Genomic DNA, 19546 nt, shown 5'->3' with positions numbered 1-19546 from the left:
TAGGAGCATCTGTTCCTATGGCTTTTCCCCTACATAGAGGCCACCTGCATTCTTGGGCTGTAGCCTTCTTCCTCCATCTTCAAAGCTGGCAATGGCATGACGAGTCCTTCTTACATCACATCATTCTGACCTCCTCCTCTTGGCCTCCCTCTTTCACTTTTGAGGACCTTGTGATTACGTTGGACCCACCTGAATAAGCCAGAGTAATCTCCCTGTCAGCTGACTGGCAACCTTAATTCCCCTCGCCATGAAACTTAACATATCCACAGGTTCTGGAGATTAGAATGTGGCCATCTTTGGGGATGATTATTACACCTACCACAGGCTTAGAATGAAGCGTGAGGGGAGCAGTCTCTTCCCGTTTTTGCTGCTTCTCTTATGTGGCTCTCAGTAGGGACTATGCTTCAGAAATAACTGGCTTGTTGGGGACCTACCACCTGGTAAGGGTGCCAATTGCATCTGCAGGCTGGGGACCTCTGGCCTGGATTAAACTCTTTCCTCCAGATCAGACCTGAATCCATGAATGCACTGCTTGGTGCCAGGAGGCCTGCTTTGTTCCATATGAATCACAAAGCCAAGCAGTGTCCTGGGCTCTTGGAGTTCTTATGACACTCCCAGCAAGGAAGGAGGGCTCAGCTTGGCAGGCTGCTCAAATACCAGGTTGCATAGTTACATTCTTGCACCATGAGACTCTCCTTGAGAGAGGCCTCCCAATTCAAGCTGAAACTGGGACGCCTCTGAGTGCCAAGGCCCTGGATGCAGCCTGGAAAGTCTGTACAGTGACTCTGAATCCTTCACTGAAACAGCAATCTCAGTACTTAAAACATTCAGAATTTAAAGGGTAATGAAAAACTTATAACAAGATGAAAAGAAAAATCTCTCCTTTCTGCTTGGTTTCCTGGCACAAAGGTGGAGGGCGATTTTCATTTGGTTCAAGTTTCAGGCTGACTCTTTACCACACAGCATTTGTTTTTTTGTCTTTAGAAGGTTTGAAGTAATATGGCCTTATCATCTAAATTAATAAAAAGCACTGAAATTCAGTAAGTATTCTAACGGCTTAGAAGAAAGTTACCAGGTAGTTCCAAAGTCCTCCTCCTGATCTAATGTCACACCAAGCCTGATTTCTGTCCTTGTTGTGCTCTCAATGGCATTTATGTGATCTTGGGATGACATTCGAGAGGAGCATCTAACTGGCTCAGCCCGTTCTGTGCTAAAACACAGGTTGGTAAAGAAAAGGATGAGGAGGATGGTGTGGCTTTGCAGTCACCAAGAAAGGGACTTAGAACTTTCCCAGAGCTGATCTTTACGCTATCAAAGCTCTCAACTTGCTGGAGTTCGGGAACTTTTGATGGGTTCTGAGAGGACAGCAGTGCATGTAGGAACTGGCAGGAGTTCAATGAGCCATTTGACTGTCTGTTAGCCTAGTCTTGGCCCTCCTTGCCATATTTCTTCTTCTTCCCAGTCTGCCAGTTTGGAGACCTCCATGCCAAAGCTCCTTTTATCTGTCTGTTATCTGGAGCCTATGATGTGTAATAAGCCACTCCATTTGTCCCTTTTGATCCTCTCTTCTCAGACACCTGGCTCTAGTCTGCTGGAAGTAGACACTGATCACTATCAGGAAAAACCTGGAGCCCAGGAGTGGCAACCCTAAAGAGTGACAAGAGATCAAGGGCACACTTTACTATCTTCATTTATTATTTCTTAGAAGCTGGCTGATAACATACCAGACTCACCAACTGACACAGTCTCTATCTCCCAGGCTCTGAAGGCATCCATTCTTATCAGTTACTTTTAATAACCCTGAAGATACCCCAGCCACATTCTGCTGCAAACAGGCAAGTTCTGCCTGGTAGGCCAGCGTCCCTTAAGGTCTTTTCCTGGAAGAGCTGTTCTCCCCAGCTGCTTGGCTGTGGTTACTAATTTTCTTATTCACACAGTGATCTGCCTTTCTTTCATTTGCTGAGGTCTAATCAGGTCTAATCACTCAGTACTTTTCCTCTTTCCTTTGTAGAACTCATGTGGTCTATTGCTTATGTGTGAATGGAAAAAGGACCGGGCTATCTTTTTATACAGAACTTCCTGGAAAAACCTTAGCTCCGGGACCTTCGATTTTCAGGTTTAAAGGAAAGAATTCGGGTCAATTATCTAAGTTGTTTAAAGAACATATTTCCAATTACAGGGACAAGAACAGTATTATCGAAATTGCAGCCACTTGCATACTACCTTTGTTTTCTGATATAACTACATACCACCTGTGATATTCTTCCTTGATATTTCACATTAAATTGTCTCAAGTCTACACTATCCTTACCTTAAGCAGCATTTGTAAAATCACAGGTTTGATGTGCTAGTTGTAAGTTTTTAAAAAAATATTAAAATTAAAATGTAATTATTAAAAAGGAGTATTTTCCTATCTGCCATCTAAAATTATCTCCTATACCACCATGATAGCCTCCCACTTTGGGAAACACTCATTTAGAATATAGATTTTGTAACTACATGAGACTAAATTTGCGATTTACATAAAGAATTTTACAGAAACAAATGTACTATTTCAACTTAGCCAAAGATGAACTATTACTATGGTCAGCTCATAATAACTTTGGAAGTTATAAAAATTTAGCATATTCTAGAATAATGGAAAATATCTCCTTGCCTATAGGCCAGAACTTATGTAAAACAAGGGTAAATTTGTAGTCTTTTACAAATCCTATGTCTTTAAAAAGCCATCTGAGTTCTTTCTTTAAAACTTTGTCAGTTATCCACTCAGTTTGTTTTTTGTTTTGAGACTGAGTCTCACTCTGTTCCCCAGGCTGGAATGCAATGGCTGCAATGGCACAATCTCGGCTCATTGCAACCTCTGCCTCCCGGGTTCAAGCAATTCTCATGCCTCCACCTCCCGAGTAGCTGGGATTACAGGTGTGCATCACCACAAACGGCTAATTTTTGCATTCTTAGTAGAGACAGGGTTTCATCATGTTTGCCAGGCTGGTCTCAAACTCCTGACCTCAGGTGATCTGCCCGCCTTGGCCTCCCAAAGTGCTGAGATTACAGGCGTGAGCCACCATGCCCGGACTCATTCAGTTTTAAATAAATGATCATATTGGAGCATTCCAGTCTGGAGAGAACCAAAGGACATTGTTGTCCATTTGGTTTAACCATACAGGCTGAACTAAAACAACCTAACAAGTGCTACCTATCTTTTCAACCCCACCCTCATCCTCCATCTCCAGAAGCAGGAAACAAGCTCAACTGTGATCTATAGTAATCCCATTAATCTTACAATGAAGCATTAAATTAAACTGCCTAGCATAGATTCTTCTGCTACAAGGAAAACTGTATCTTGTAAGGCCTGTATTTTATGCGGATAGATTTACTAAACAACGTATAGAAGAATACAAATAAGCAAAATAATTTGGCAAATTGTCAAATCTCCAGTGGGGGTGTTGTAGCAACTGATTTTTTTTTACTGTTATTATTTACTATGAAGATTTTAGTTACAGAGAGTTTAGTTTCTCCTTAGTAAGAGCAGTTCTCAGCCTGGGCGCAGTGGCTCACGCCTGTAATCCCAGCACTTTGGGAGGCCGAAGCAGGTGGATCACCTGAATTCGAGAGTTCGAGACCAGCCTGGCCAACATGGTGAAACCCCGTCTCCACTAAAAATTCAAAATTAGCTGGGCATGCTGGTACACACCTATAATCTCACCTACTTGGGAGGCTGAGGCAGAAGAATTGCTTGAACCCGGGAGATGGAGGTTGCAGTAAGCCAGGATCATGCCACTGCACTCCAGCCTGGATGACAGAGTGAGACTCTGTCTCAAAAACAAACAAACAAACAAACAACAACAAAAAAACAAAAAAAACTTTTTTTTCTCAAATGGTTCACGTTTCTATGGAATTTTCAAACCCATTCCTTTCTTTGTTAATTACAGGAAAAAATCTGACTTGAGCTAGAACCCTAGTGGAAGGCCTTTTAACATCCCTGATATAAATCACAAGCCTGGGCACTGGGGGGACTCTAAGGAGGACACATTCAAGTTAGTGGTAGAGACTGGGCCAGATCGCAAGTTCCTAACAACTCATTCAGTGTTTCCCAGCCTTCCCTGAGAGAACATGAAGATTCTTCTTCAGCAAATTCCATCTCTGGGTGTGATTTCAGTATTTGTCTCTTTGGTGTGCTGCCCTATTTCTCTAAAGCCACACAATTACAGAAGTCACTTAGCTCTTTGTAAAAAGCATGCCCTGGGAACAGCAGGAAGCTGTTGTTGTGCTACTATTTGGCTTTCTGACATAAAAGGTTTAGTACCCGAAAAGTCGATGGTCATTTTAAACCACTTGCATCTAAATTCCATGTTACATCTCATCAACCCAGATGTGGAAAGAGGTCACGTGTTCCAGCAAATCCTTAAACAGCCAGATCATTAAGGGTATTTGAAATCTGCACTGAAATCCAGAATTATAGCACATTAGAACAGGAAGGGATCATAGAAATCATATAGTCCAAACTGCTCACTTCATCGGTTGCTCAGGGTCATAGAATCAGTTTGTCAGAGTAAGAACTAGAACCTGGAGGCCAAATAGTCCTCTTTTATTATCACAGTATTTTCTGAAACTCTTTTCTTCTCTGGCAGCAGTGGCAGTGACGCCTGATCAGCCTCTATGATGTCAACTACTTAGCATGTGGTGTCTAAACCCATGTCCTTAAGCATTGCCTCCTATTACCATGCAACAGGAGGCTTTTTGGTGAAGGCTGCTCAGCCAAGGCTAGGAGAGATCCCTTCTGCACACAGACCTTCTGTGCCACAAGGTGCAATACCTCATTAGCCAGAAAGCTGGCTAATGAGAGAGGAAGTAAAGCACATCCCTAGGGCCTGCTGAACTGACAAAGACACAGTAGCAACAAGCAAAACAATAACAAAAACCACCCAAGCCTGAACTCCCTGTGTTACTGCTGTCAGAAGCACCACCCTACACAGAAGCAGGACTCAAGAACCCTCGGCAGCCCTTTCCTACCTGCTGTACCTGCTCCTAACCCCAGGTACAGATTCCAGGCCTCCCCTCCCTCTCTGTGGGTTAAAGTCTCCATTCACTCTCCCAATATCATAACCCTCATTTCTCAGGCCACCCTGGGATCACCTCTGCATCTGACCAGCCCCAAGTGCAGCAAGCTTACCTGTCAGCGTCTCCGAGGCCCAGGGAGGTATTTCGTTGCAGGGTCTCCCGTACCACAGCCATCCCATCAGGGAGCCGGTTCAGGCGACGGGTATAGAGGCCAAGTCCACCATCAGTCATGTATCTTTAAAAGGAGAAGAAGATGATGCACATGAATGTCCAAAGCAAGTGCCTTCCAGGCTTGCATTCATATCCAGAAGCCTGTACAGCCACCAAGTGCTCTAAGGGGGAAGAAACTGAGGATTCCCTGAGGCTCTGGTGCTGATCACAGCCCAAGGATAACTCAGCTGCTGATCCAACCTAGAGGATCACCAGCTTGCTAACAAAAAAGTGAAAAAAGAGAGCGAACTCAGCTTAATTAACCCAAACTCACAGGTACCTACGACGCAGAAGGGAACTAGGGAATAAAATTAACTGTCAGATGGATTCATGACATTCTTTTTAATGTCAGCGATTATACAAGCAGGTGTTTTACCTGAGTAATGGAAATGGAACTGACAAATCATTAGCAAATCATAGGCAATAATATTACAGAACAGTGAGTGGAAAACGCAGGCAAGCTTTTGAGAGAGGGGGAAAGAAAGGATAGAGGACAGATGAGTGACCTTTGCCATCACAGGCAAGTCACTTCCCTGGATGGTGAGTTTTTCACCCAGGCTATAGGACTATCACAGCCTGTGATATGTGGGGATATCACAACATGGGCATGAGAATTAGTGAGATAAGGAATATGAAAGTGCACTGCAATTTGTGTAAGGCTATATAAGTGGAAGACATTACGGTAGTCACGATCATGAGGTGAATTTCACCCTTGATACTGATGTTTTCAGGGGGTTGTCACAAAACTCTGAACAACACTAATGCTAATTTATTCTTTTTTTGGTAATGCTAAAAAGCTGTCTTCTGATGAAATCAGTGCTGTTCTTGAGAGGGAGGATGTTTGGAACTTTCTGTACAGATGGCTGATTGTCTACCAACCAGACAAGTTCCTGAAAGCTTAGCCACTAGTAGGAGGTAGCTCAGTCCAAGGCAGCTGTACCTCATATCTACCTTGGCTTCCTCACAGCCCCCATAAAGGAGACTGGTTTTGTCATTTCCCTCATCTTCAGAGGAGAACAGGGAGGCAAAGCAAAACTTGGGCAGAGCCAGAAACCAAACTTGGATCCCTTCAATCCCTTGTGGGCCCCATCAGATCACCCTGCAAGGTATCTGAAAATGCAAGCATTTTACATTTCAAATCAAGTAATATGTAGTCAGAGGACCAATGAGTCATTATTTTTCTGAAACAGGGTCAGCTGAGCTACATCATGGAAAGCTTAATTGCACTTGACATTTTAACTTTTGCATATATGGAGTCGACCCTGAGGGTTCCCAATCCTTGAATTTCTTCTACCTGTAGCTGGGGACCTTTTTAGGATATATTTTTCAAGAACAGAATTATGAGATGCAGATGAGGCTGCCCAGACCAGGAAGTTCAAGTAAGGGGCAGAGAAGAAAATTCTCACTGGAGTTATCTCATGTGAAAAGCACCTTCCAGAATGGGTAAGAGGAACCCAGGAAGCTTCTAAGCTACTGTGGCTAAATTCAACACCTCCAATGTTCCCTGCTCCTCCCTTTATGACATTAATGATCCCCGAGGTCACAATGTCAACATAATGAGAAATCTGTTGGAGTAAATCAGAGTAAGTGTTTGTGCTTGTGCTGAAAATGCAACAGAAGAGACTGAAGTTTTCACTCAACTTTATCATTTTGAAAACCACTCTGGGAATACACTAAAAACCATCAAATTGTATGCTTTAAAATGGTGAATTTTTAGCCGGGCATGTGGCATGCACCTGTTGTAGTCCCAGCTACTTGGGAGGCTGAGGCAGGAGAATCACTTGAACCCAGGAGGTGGAGGTTGCAGTGAGCCGAGATCGTGCCACTGCTCTCCAGCCTGGGCGACAGAGTGAGATTCTGTCTCAAAAAACAAAACAAAACAAAACAAAAACAAAACAAAAAAGAAAACCCCAAAAATAAATAAATAAAATGGTGAATCTTATGATATATGAATTAAATCTCAATAAAATATAAAAAATGATTACAGCTATAGTTAAACAATTATTTGTCTAATTGCCCTTCAATACATGTCTCTCACACTAAATAGTAAGCTCTTTGCAGGCAGAGATTCTTATTTTGTTCAAATCTATATCCCATGAGCTTAGTACATACTAGGTGCTTATTAAATACTGTTTTTGTTGAATGAATGAACACATGAATGAATGAAGCCCAAAGACACAGCCATAGGGCTGTGCAAATTTTTTTTTTGCAAGAACACTGATTACAGGTTTTCTTTCCTCTTAAGCTTTAACAAACTTACATTTAAGACATATGACAAGCAAATTAAACGGTCGATCTGCCAACCTACCCATTATCCATCCATCCAGCCACCCTCCAACAGATAGAGTGACTCAGGGTAGAGTAATGGGTTATGGGCATCCATCCTACAAGTAGCACAAGGAGGAGAAAACACCTACACCAAAATGCCATAACTTTGCCAGAGGCTGGACTTTCTAGACCCCATGTCCTTTCAAGGAGAACTCAGTGGAAGCTCTTCAAAATACAATCTATTACACCATTAAGCAAGGCAGTTAATTTTGATTTTAGCAAAGTCTGCCCAGCCAAGTTAGATAAACAAAATTCTTTCAACTGGGGAGATCTTGTCAAAGGACAAACAAACTAATTTTAGCATTCATTTCCCTGCTGGATTTTTATTGCTGGTGAAACAACACACACGGTTGGGTAATTACACACACACAGGCATGTAGACAAGGCCCACATGTACAGAACCCTGGCTTCCTGCTAAAGCCAGACGGTGGGGCCTGGTGAGCATTCCAGACACGGAATGCTGAGAAACGTTGCAGCCCCAGCCCAGCTACACCCGGGTGCAACGTGGATGTGTCAGAAAACGACAACCCCAGAAAAGCAGGAAAGCCTCTGAGAAATGGGACTGAAATGGAACTGAACATGTGAGCTGGGCTTGCTGTTGGGAATTCTGACTTTGTTTTGGCAGAGGGGAGGGGAAAGGCAAAGCTAAATCAGGATCTTCTGCCTTCTCAAACTGTAGGAAGAAATGAAAGTCAGGGAGGTGAATGCAACTAGTCTGACAATGATCTAGTTTCAAGACTGCAAGTCTATTTCACTTATCGTGCGCATGTAGAGGGAGGGCAGGCAGAGTGATAAGGAAAATGGGGAACTTACCTCTTCTTTTAGAGGTATGTAAACACATGTTCAATTGTTTTTTAAACAATAATATTCTTTGAAATAAATTCTGTTGTATGTCTCTCCCTGGGAGACGGCACAGCACCAGAGACAGAGCTGTGGTTAGAGCCAGCCTCACACTCAAGAAACTAATTTAAAATGTTTCTAAATTATTATCCACCAATTACAATGATTTACAAACAGCTCTGTATATATTTTTAAATAACTCCTGTATTATAGTCAATGAAAAATATACAAATTTGGGTTTGCTGGACCAAAATTTGTATAGGAATTGGCTATTGTATACATCAATATAGACTGCCTTAACAAAGTGAAAGCCTTAAGAAAGCATAATTTACAGATGAAGCAGCCACGGGTGTGTTTATCTGAAACACTGGCTTTTGCCCAGGGGTGTTAAAAAAGCTTGTGTTTCTGAAGGTTCAGGGAGCCAGAGGACTGATGGCCTCACCCTCCACTTTAGGAGCTTTTATAAGAGGCTCACACTGGGTGAAGAAGAAATGACTTGCCTGAGGTCACAAGCAAAGGAACCAGCTGATCCAAGAACTGAATCTCAGAACACCCATGCCACACTTTTCTTCTCCTTGGAGAGATAAATAATTAGTGCTGGAGCCTAATGAGGTGCTGGTAACATCCTCATGTCTTCTGAGTGGACTCTTGCCTCAGTTGCTAAGCTACTGAACCATCTCCCCGTTACCCTCCCGAGTTCTGCCATGATAGGTGGGTGGAGGTGGCTCTCCGCATCCACCTTCTTAAGCTTCCCCAGAGACCCCTGGATGGAAAGAGTCAGAGCCTCTGCTAAAGGGACAAGGTGTCTGTGGGGTGTTTTTCTTGCTTCCCTGGGGTGGCCCATGAGCATCAGGGTTAAGGAACATGACTGTTGTTAGACCCAAGTTGTTCAAATGCCTTCTCTGCCCCTTGCTGGCTGAAGGACCTAGTATACATCATTGTTAGTAAGCACTAATGGTACTAAATGCTCACTGGGTACTGTGTTAAGTGCTTCACATAAATCATGGCATTCAACCTTCAAAATAATCTTATCAAGTGTTATTATCATCTCTATTGTTCAGATGAGGAAAACAGAGCTGTGGTTAAGATCCCAGTGCAGGCAGGTGAGTTCAAATCCCAACTGTCGCATTTCAGCGCAATTTCTTCTAGTTTAAGTTCCCTCACAGGATTGTGGCAGGTTAAATGAGACAGTGCATATGTTTAGAATGCCCAGTACCTGGCATATAGGGAGCACTTCCTAATCATTAGCTGCTTACAGGAGTGGCAAGACCTAGTTCCTGCTCTGGTGAAGCTCAAAACCTACTAGGGACTAAGACATGCAAATAGCTCTACTGCTACATAAAAGTGGTATAACAGATGAATGCATGACTGGCTTTGAGAACACACGGGAGAAAGCATCGCAGAGGAGCGCTGTTTAAGTTGGCCCTAAAGAGTGCGGAGGAGTTTGCCAGCCAAAAGAGGATCCATCTAGACACATGGATAACATATGCAAAAGCAGAGAGAAATGGCAGAGGGGAAGGTATGTTCAGAGAAGGGTAAGTAGTTCACTATTGTTAGAACACTGGGATCACAGCCAGGAACTGGGCTGCATGGGACCTGGGGGATGGTTTTGAACATCTTGGATGCCAGGCCTTTGCCTGTAAGATGGGGGATACATGAAGGTACTAATGAGTAACAGGCTCTGGCTTCTGTTTCAAAGAGAACATCGACTTTTCGATTCTTCCAACATTCTGTATTCAATTTTTGGTGGGCATTTTCTCATCAGTATTTTCTTCTACAGAGTTTTCAGAACACACCATTTCCTAGTCCTGTCTGAGTCATCCCAGACCTCTGGGAGCTGGCCAGACTTGAAGGGTAGTCCTCACCATCCCTCCAGTCAAGACAGACCTGTGAAGGCAACATGCCTTTTACGAAAGGAACTTTCTCTACAGAATAGGTTGGTAACTGACACTAGCTATGAAAAAGCTGTGGAATCTAACAGGACCTGTTAGAACAAATACTCCAGACTTCAAGTCTAACATTTAGTAAACAGATTTCTTCCCTTTCTTTAAATGTAATGATGCAACAATGTGGAACCAAGTGAAACTGGCTTTGTGAGTCACCTTCAGAAGCGGCGAAAGGTGGCTTCTCATTTCCAAAGTTCACAGTTCAACATGGCCTGCATAAGTAATACAAACTGACTGCCACTAATCTCACCAGAAATCACCTCTGTCAAGAACTGTGTGAGGAGAGAGGGGACAGAGAAGGAAAGAAATACGTACCGACTTGCTCTAGTCAAGTGCATTTCTAATAGAGCATGACATAAAAAAAAAAAAAAAACCTCTCAGATGCAAGAAATGAAAGAACAAACAGAAAACAAATCAATCGTACATAATTACTTTTCTTCAAAGACATGTCAGCCTGCCTGTATTTTTTGGACACACTTTTGGTTGAAACGTGGACATAGAAACATGGAATAATTACAAATGTGTGTGTAATATTCCTTGCCAATAACAATATAAATATCTGGACGTATATATCAACACATACTTTGTTGCATAAGATTGAAAAAACTAATGGGGGCTGATGAAAAGCCCTTGTTGTTGAGCAATGTCATCAACATCCAGATCCCCAAACATCATATGCTTTCACAGGCCCCTCTACTCAGTTATAATACAGCGTGACATTCATTCTCTGAGTTTATTAGGATGCAAATCGAGTTTCTGGACAGACCTGGAAAAGAATCCCTTTAGTTTAGGGCCTCTGAGAAGACAGATGAATCAACTTCACTCGGGGTCGTAGGAGGATGCACCGGCCAGCGAGTCTAACAAAGCTGCCTGCATCCTTTTGAAAAAAAGCTGACCTTGCTGGGTGTGGTGGCTCACGCCTGTAGTCCCAGCACTTTGGGAGGCTGAGGTGGGTGGATCCCCAGAGGTCAGGAGCTTGAGACCTGCCTGGCTAACATAGTGAAACCCCGTTTCTACTAAAAACAAAAACAAAAACAAAAAAAACAAAATGAGCTGGGCGTGGTGGCAGGCGCCTGTAATCCCAGCTACTCGGGAGACTGAAGCAGGAGAATTGCTTGAACCCGGGAGGCAGAGGTTGCAGTGAGCCGAGACTGTGCCATTGCACTCCAGCCTGGGCAACCAGAGTGAAACCCTGTCTCAAAAAAAAAAAAAAAGAAAAGAAAAAAGTTGACCTCTCTGAAAAGAAAAGCAGTGGCCACATTGGCTTAAGGAAGAAGAGAATGCTCTGAAATGCAAAAATATGACTGGAAAAAAAATGGGCTTAATTTCTCAGTGCGAATTATAAAACTGCAGCACTAAAATTTAGTGAATACTTAAAATTTTGCTAAGGAAACACATGGAAACCACTTTGTCCTCAATGAGTTTTTAGGCATAAATGTTCAGGCAAATGTGGCATATTTATCAAAACCTTTGTCCCCCATGACAAGTTCAGAGACATGTTGCAGTGACTCTAATATCCTACTCACAGCATATTCTTACATATTTTAGAATCAAATAAAGGTGAAATTCAAGCGAAGAACACAGTATTGCCTCTTCCTGATTATGGGTCACCCCAAACTGACACAAGATGAAACAAAACCAACAGCAACCTTTGGAGAGAAAGCCCAAGGTGACAATGCCTTTCTCAGTTGGGGTTCCCTGTGGTAACAGGACTTTAACCATAAATAAGACAGACTGCACAATCCACACAGTTAAGAAACAAGAGGATGTGAGGTGGAAGAGGGGTAAGAAATGTAATCTTTCATTTTTATGACTTAGTGGGCAATTCTTCTAACAGACCCACACATCTTTGGCCTTCATGCCTTTGGGGGAATGCTTCCAACAACCACTGGCAGAGGCCAGTGGGAAATGTGACTTAGAGAATCCAACCAGTTTCCTACCTTTCTGCTTGATGCAAAATTGGGGCACCCTTTACGCGATTTCCTACTGTCCTCCAGGACTGTCAGCTCTTCAGGATGTCACCAAGTTGATAACGACTTGTTCTTTTTAGGAGGATTTGGGAGTTCAATGTACATCGTGAGTAAAATCTTCCCTTATCTCACTCAAGCCTGGAACAGTCTCCTGTGGCCACAACACACACCACCTTGGTTCAGAGCATAGGATGACGTGACCATGGCATATAGACAGCACTGCTGCGAAGTTTCTTCAATGGCCACGAGCCATCCCCCAGGAGAACACACAGTTGAAGGGGCACCAGCCCCTGCTTCTCTGCTGCAAAGTGAGCCAGATAACCAGGAAAACCCAGATCAATCCTCTGGTCAAGGTACAGCAGGAAGTCAAGGCTGCTGCAGAAGTGAACTCACTCAGGAGTTCTGGAGCTGACTCTGGCTAGTCCCAGTCAACAGAGCACACCTCACTGGGGAGTACTGCAAAGATGTTGCTAAGCTAATCAAACAAGGGCTCAGATCTAGCAGGCCATGGGGACAGAGGCAGCAGCAGGAAAAGGTGGGCCTGAGTTAAAGAGGAGTCAAAAGGTCCCAGGGGCCCCCTGCCAGCCTCGCCAGGGAAAACTGGTGTCACAGACTTTTGCCATTTCTACTTCCTAAAGCCAGTGCTGAGGACTGCTTGAAAGAGAAAGAGACAGAAGAGATAGCGTGGGAGTCGCTGTCTGCAGCTCAACTCAACACATGCCTCTCCATCTACCTGCTGCTTGAAATACGGGCCATGGAGCAGTAGTTTCAACATCACCTGGAAGCTGTTTTAAAAAGCTGTATCCGAGACCTTCTAAATCAAACTCAACATTTCCATAAATTCCCCAGGTGATTTGTGTGCACACTAAAGAAAAAGAAGCACTGGACCCAGGCAGTGGTCTCTGTAGAGGGGAGCACAGATGATCCAGGAGTGAAAACGCAAGTGCTTCTATGTATATTTATTTCTCATCAAGATCTTTCTGATTCCTATGTTTTTGCACGCTATATAGTATATGCAATATTTCAATAGCATGGCACATATATATTTTAAAAAGAACTACAACCAAATCCAGTTTACAGACCATTATCTAAATCAGAAATTCCTAAACTTTCTTATTAACCTCTTTGGAGAAACTAGTGAAAGCTAGGGACCTCATCTCACATATGTGCAAAATTCACATCCAGCATGAGTTGGCTCACAGACCTCGAGGCCCCACCTTAGCAGTGACTTTGCTAAAACAGGGCAGAAGTAGATCCTGGCTGAGTAGATGCTTCAACATACTCTACAATGATTTCTACATTGCAAGACTTGTCTGTTTGCTATAAACCAATTCCGCAGTGGCTCATGGCATTGCTACAATTCACGTTACCCTGAGTTTTAGCACACAGGCTCAGTCTCACCACTGCTTGGGTCTTGCTTTCACCAAACTTCTAGCAGAGAGATTGATCAAGTGGAGAATTTCTGTGTGGTGGTGAAACAGGCTACCAAGGTTTGTGTGTCTTTTGCAAAATGCAGTGTGACTTTCCACAAGTTTAATAAAATTCCATCTAATACTAATTTCCAGAGCATTTTGGTTGAAAAAGATCTATACGTATATAAAGTCCAGGAGCATTTTAATTTGAAAGGCCTATAATAGCCCTAATAAAATACACACTCCGATGCACAAAGAGCCGAGGATTATAACAATAGTGTACTTATCACCCTTAAACCAATAGACATATGTAAAATTTTAATTATAATCCATGGCTACGCTTGTTTGAAATGGACGCAGGCAGGGCACACTTCTGAAGAAAGGCTGCACACGTTCGAAAATTGACAGTCCCTGTGTCTGAAACTGGTCTTGCCTGAATTGTCTTTATTGTGGTTCAACTGTCAGTGTGGAATTGCAGCAAATATTTCTAGCATTAGCAGGAAGCTTTTTGTCCACCTTCTGAAAGATGAAACACATCCTAACACACAGGAGACAGTTCTCTAGACAAAGCCCCTTTAAGCTCTTTCTTAGAATGAAACAGATGGTGAAAGGAGATGGACTGATATCCAGGAATTCTCAAACCTCAGAATACATGCAGATCCTCTGGAGAGCCTGACCAAAATGCTTATTCCAAGGCCTCAGCTTCATACATGCAAGATGTATTTAGTAAGGCCCAAATCTTGCATATTTTTAAAAAACAGACTTTACTTTTTAAGAGATTATTTCTCTAACACCGTACAGAAATTACAGAGTTCCTTTATATCCCCTCTTCCCCCCAACACTTTGCTCTATTATTATGTACACTTTTTTCTTAGAAACAGGGTCTTGCTTTGTCACCCAAGGTAGAGTGTACACTGCTGTCCTAAACTCCTGGGCTCAAGGGATCCTCCCATCTCAGCCTCCCGAGCAGCTGGGACTACAGGCGCACGCCACCATGCCCTAATTTTTAAATTTTTTGTAGAGATGGAGTCTTGCCACATTGCTCAGGATAGTCTTGAACTAGGCTCAAGCCATCTTCCCACATCAGCCTTCAAAGTGTTGGGATTACAGGCGTGAGCCACTGCTCCTGGGCTATTATTAATATTTTGTATTAGTGTGGTTCATTGTTGCAACTGATGAACCAATATTAATACATTATTATTAACTAAAGTCACATTAGGGTTCACTCTGTGTCTTACAGCTCTACTGGTTTTGATACAGAATGTCACCTACCCACCATTACAGTATCACAGAATATAATTCCACCACCTTAAAAATGCCCCATGCTCCACCTATTCATCCTTTCCCCCAAGTCTGCATTTTTAACAGACATGCAAGTAATTCTCTTGCAGGTAGTCAGGCCAAAACTGTGAGAAATGTTGCCTTAAATCATGAGACCTGGGCGGAAGAACTGTGAGCTAGACTGGATTCAGTTTCCCTAAGAATTAGTTGACTATAATGTGGCTACACTGTAACAGTAATTTAAACTTCAGATCCTCTTAGTAACTACTCTTGGCCCCCTCTGTGTTAGGGGACAATATCCACATTAACCTAGGTTGAAGCTGATCCCCAACGTTTCCTCCATCTCAAATCAAGGCTTGATAAAAGTTGTTACTACTTTAAGTTTCTTCTAAAATATCAAGTGACTCATGATCTCATAGTTAAATGCCTACCGGCCTCAGGACAGTCTGACTGTTGGAAACTCAGATGGCTGGCAAGTGGCAAGAGAGAGCAGTATTAGGCATGCTGAATTCAAAGCATTATGGACAACACACAGGTAGCTCAGTGGGGCATCATAATCAGATGCTCTTCCTCTGGAAAAGCCTTCTACATTGTCAACAGAATCTGACAGAAGTGGATCCTGGCTGAGTAGATCCTTCATCGTATTCTGCAATGGTTTCTACATTGCAAGACTTGTCTGTTTGCTATAAACCAATTCAGCAGTGGCTCATGGCAATGCTACAATTCACATGTTACCCTGAATTTTAGCACACAGGCTCAATCTCACCACTGCTTGGGTCTTGGCTTTCACCAATCTCCTAGCAGAGAGATTGATCAAGCAGAGAATTTCTGTGTGGTGGTAAAACATACTACCAAGCTTCGTGTGTCTTTTGGAAAATGCATTCTCCCGAACACTTCTGATGCACTGAAACACACCTGCCAATCATCATCTGTGGGCTGGTAAGTCTTATCATTCTTGCGATTTCTGCTACGGCTCCCCAAGCCTCAGAGTGCTCTGAGACACAGGCTCACTATTCACGTTCAGTCAGCAGAATTTTTGTTGGCTTTGAGGATTGTATGTTCCCTTTGGAAGATGACTAGAGCCTGTAGGGGTGGGAATCTGACATCTAGTGTCTGTTTCTCTTCTGGGTTCATGTAGACCCCCCCAGGTAACAACCAAAGTCTTTACCAAACTGGGGAGAAATCAGCTGGCACTTTGGCTTAGGTTCATGCAAGTTTCACCTTGTCTTTTCTAGACTGCAGCTGAAAGAATGCCACGGTGTACTGAGAATAGATAGAATGAGAAGGCGACTAATTTGTAATTGTGAGACAATCCCTGCTGTAGACAAAGGCAAAAAGCAGGCCTTGGGAACATCACTCAACCTCAGCGAACAACTAGATTTCTGGAAGCACTGTAGGGAGGCTGCAGGAAGGGCTCACATAGAGTCACATGTAGGACTTTGCCCAGAGGAGGCCTATGTTTAAGGTGGTGGCATTTGTGCAACAAACATTTATGTAGTACCTACTGAGAGGCAGGCACTAGCCTGGGTGTTGGGGACATAAGAATCAGACTCAGTCCTTGAGCTTGAGGGGCTTAGTGTCAGCTTGGGGCAAGCAGATGTGTAAATATTTGCATGGGGTTCAGTAAAGGCCAAAGCACAGACAGAGGCCAGAAAAGGCTCCTTAGAGAAAGAAAGCCTCCCATAGCATCTTGAAGGTGTCTGCCAGGCAATATTGGCTTGGGGGAGGGAGATCAGGTAGTTCACACAGACACGCATGTACAAACACAAAGGACCCAACATGTAAAGTGAACTCGGTGTATGGTTTTCTATGCTAAGTTTCTACCAGGTGATATTTTCATCAAGACAGTGATTATTCTGGGCACTTATTCTAAATGGGATTCAAAAAATAAACCACCAATACCAAGGAAACAGATATATAGACCTTTGGCCTTCAAGGGTAGAGGATTAAGCAAAACTAGGTGACTATGGGATGCTCAAATTACCAGCCATTGAATCCACAAGAACAGTAGACATGACAGCTGACAACATGAAATGCTGGCCCTGGTCACTCGTGCAGATGTCACCTTCAGAAACTGCACACAGGCAGCTGAGAACACTGGTTGTCTGTAGGAATGATCCTATCTCTAGGGAGGGAGCAGGAATTTGAAAAGTATGTTCAAGGCCCAATGTTTTTGATAATGCATTCTGTAGCTAAAGTTTGACAAAATTTGAGTTGTTGTGGAGCTATTAAAGATACAGTGATTCTGAAAAGCCACATCTAATTTTACCCTCCAGCTCTGCACCTCCTCACCCCCCAATCAGGGTGTGAGATCTTTCAGGATGGGGCATGACATCTAAAAAGAAAAAAGTTTGGGCCAGGCACAGTGGCTTATGCCTGTAATCCCAGCACTTTGGGAGGCCAACGTGGGTGGATCACCTGAGGTCAGGAGTTCAAAACCAGCCTAGCCAACATGGTGAAACCCCGTCTCTACTAAAAATACAAAAATTAGCTGGACATAGTGGCACGTGCCTGTAATCCCAGCTACTTGGGAAGCTGAGGCAGGAGAATTGCTTGAACCCAGGAGACAGAGGTTGCTGAGCCAAGATCGTGCCACTGCACTCCAGCCTGGGTGACAGAGCAAGACCGTCTCAAAACAGAAAAAAGTTTGAAAAACATTGAGTTAAAATATGTGAGGATGGAAATCAGTCATTGTCTTCCTGGAGAGTTCAGATTTTGAACTAATTAAGGTACCAGATTTCCATATTAACAGGAACTATCCAAAAGTGTGTTGTACATCCACAAAAGTTGCATATGATACATTCACATGGGGGGAAACAAGGCTGTGGCTGGGGTGTTACAGGGGGGCCCACCCATGCCCTGAGCCAGGAAAGGGAAATCTCACAGCTCTCTCTTTGGGGTGTAAAAAGGCTTTTTTATACCCTGCAAAATAGGTCCCAAACCCATCTCTCCATCCCCTTGCCCCCTAAAAAGAAAACAGGCCATGGTAGAAAGTCTTAAGATAAAATCCCACAGTGAAAAGGCACCCCATGCAAACCACAGGCCACAAGAAAAGAGAACAATCACTCTAACCTCTTCAGCTTGGCACATACCACATAACCCCCGTCCCTCGCATAGTGAGCAATGGAAAAATGCCCTTTTCTACTAAGGTTGGCAAAAGTGTGTCCTACTCACAAACGTGCCTGTGGGGCCAGACATGACACAAACTCCCCAAAACCAGTTGATGTGCTCTCAATGACTAAAACACTTGTGCTTATCTTCACCTGGGCATGCAGTGTTCCCACACCATGATGCTCTGCCTCATCTAGCATATTAATGTCGAAATACAGGATGTCTTTTAGATCATCTCCCCCACCTCCCACTTGAGGACACCACACTGAGAAGGTGTGAACTCTAAAACCTCATTTTAAGTGCAACAGAGCATTGAGAAAAACATTCATGATAGGCAGTTTCATGGAACTACAGAACATTAGATCTGGGGGGATTTCAAAGATTACTTGGTTTAATGATTTTTCAGATGCAAAATGAAGACTCAGAGAATTGGAGTGATTTGTCCAAGAAAATACAAGTAGAAAGTAGTCACTAAGGTTTTTTTCATTTAAATGTATTTGTGTGTTCAATAAATCCTTTTTCTGTCTTTTATGATAAAATTGAAGCCTGGCTCCCTTATTTCACATTTATTATAACTGTTGGCTTGTCTTTCTTCTTGTGCTCCAGCCTTCACCCAACAAGTTCAATAAAGGTAGCTCTGTTATTATTATTTCAGAACCAATACTTTTGCTTCAAAATCCCCAGTCCCTATAACTGTGCCTTCAACTCTCGAGATAGGTACCTACCAAGTGTTTCTTGGTATACTGAAGAAAGAATAAATAACAATCAACAATTAAATTGTTGGACTGGGTGCAGTGCCTGTAATCTCAGCACTTTGGGAGGCTGAGGCAAATGGATCCCTTGAGGCCAGGAGTTCAAGACCAGCCTGGCCAATATGGTGAAACCCCATATCTACTACAAATACAAAAATTAGCCAGGCATGGTGGCGCACGCCTGTAATCCCAGCTATTTGGGAGCGTGAGACAGGAGAACCACTTGAACCCAGGAGGTGGAGGTTGCAGTGAGCTGAGATCACGCCACTGCACTCCACCCTGGGCAACAGAGCAAGACTCTGTCTCAATAAAAACAAAAAACTGCTTTCACTGTAGTCCTTCCTTATCTGTGGTTTCACCTTGCATGGTTTTAGTCATCCACAGTCAACTGTGGTCTGACATTGGGTGAGTATGGTACAATAAGATATTTTGAGAGAGAGAGAGACCACATTCACATAACTTTTATTAGAGCATATTGTAACAATAGTTCTATTTTATTGTTAGTTACTGCTGTTAATTTCTTTTTTCTTTTTTTTTTTTTTTTTTTTTGAGACAGAGTCTTGCTCTGTCACCAAGGCTGGAGTGCAGTGGTGCTATCTCGGCTCACTGCAAGCTCCGCCTCCCGGGTTCACGCC

At 43.2% G+C, this 19546-nt stretch overlaps 1 protein-coding gene across 13 annotated transcripts in view; it reads right to left on the bottom strand.

Annotated features, from left to right (window-relative positions):
- The window catches only part of NAV2 (neuron navigator 2), a 773425-nt gene that overhangs the window by 132190 nt on the left and 621689 nt on the right, over window positions 1–19546 (bottom strand). For all 13 annotated transcript variants that reach the window (XR_008538002.2, XM_054662160.2, XM_508328.8 and 10 more), the window contains one exon: window positions 5174–5296. Coding sequence is in view for 12 of the 13 variants with exons in the window: in XM_054662160.2 (XP_054518135.1) it covers window positions 5174–5296 (123 nt within the window). In the remaining variant the exon portion in view is untranslated. The remainder of the gene's footprint in view (window positions 1–5173; window positions 5297–19546) is intronic.

Source organism: Pan troglodytes, chromosome 9, assembly GCF_028858775.2.
Source record: "Pan troglodytes isolate AG18354 chromosome 9, NHGRI_mPanTro3-v2.0_pri, whole genome shotgun sequence".
Taxonomy (NCBI): Eukaryota; Metazoa; Chordata; class Mammalia; order Primates; family Hominidae; genus Pan; species Pan troglodytes.
The sequence above is the reverse complement of the archived record's forward strand: the minus strand, read 5'-3'. Positions and strand labels throughout refer to the sequence as shown.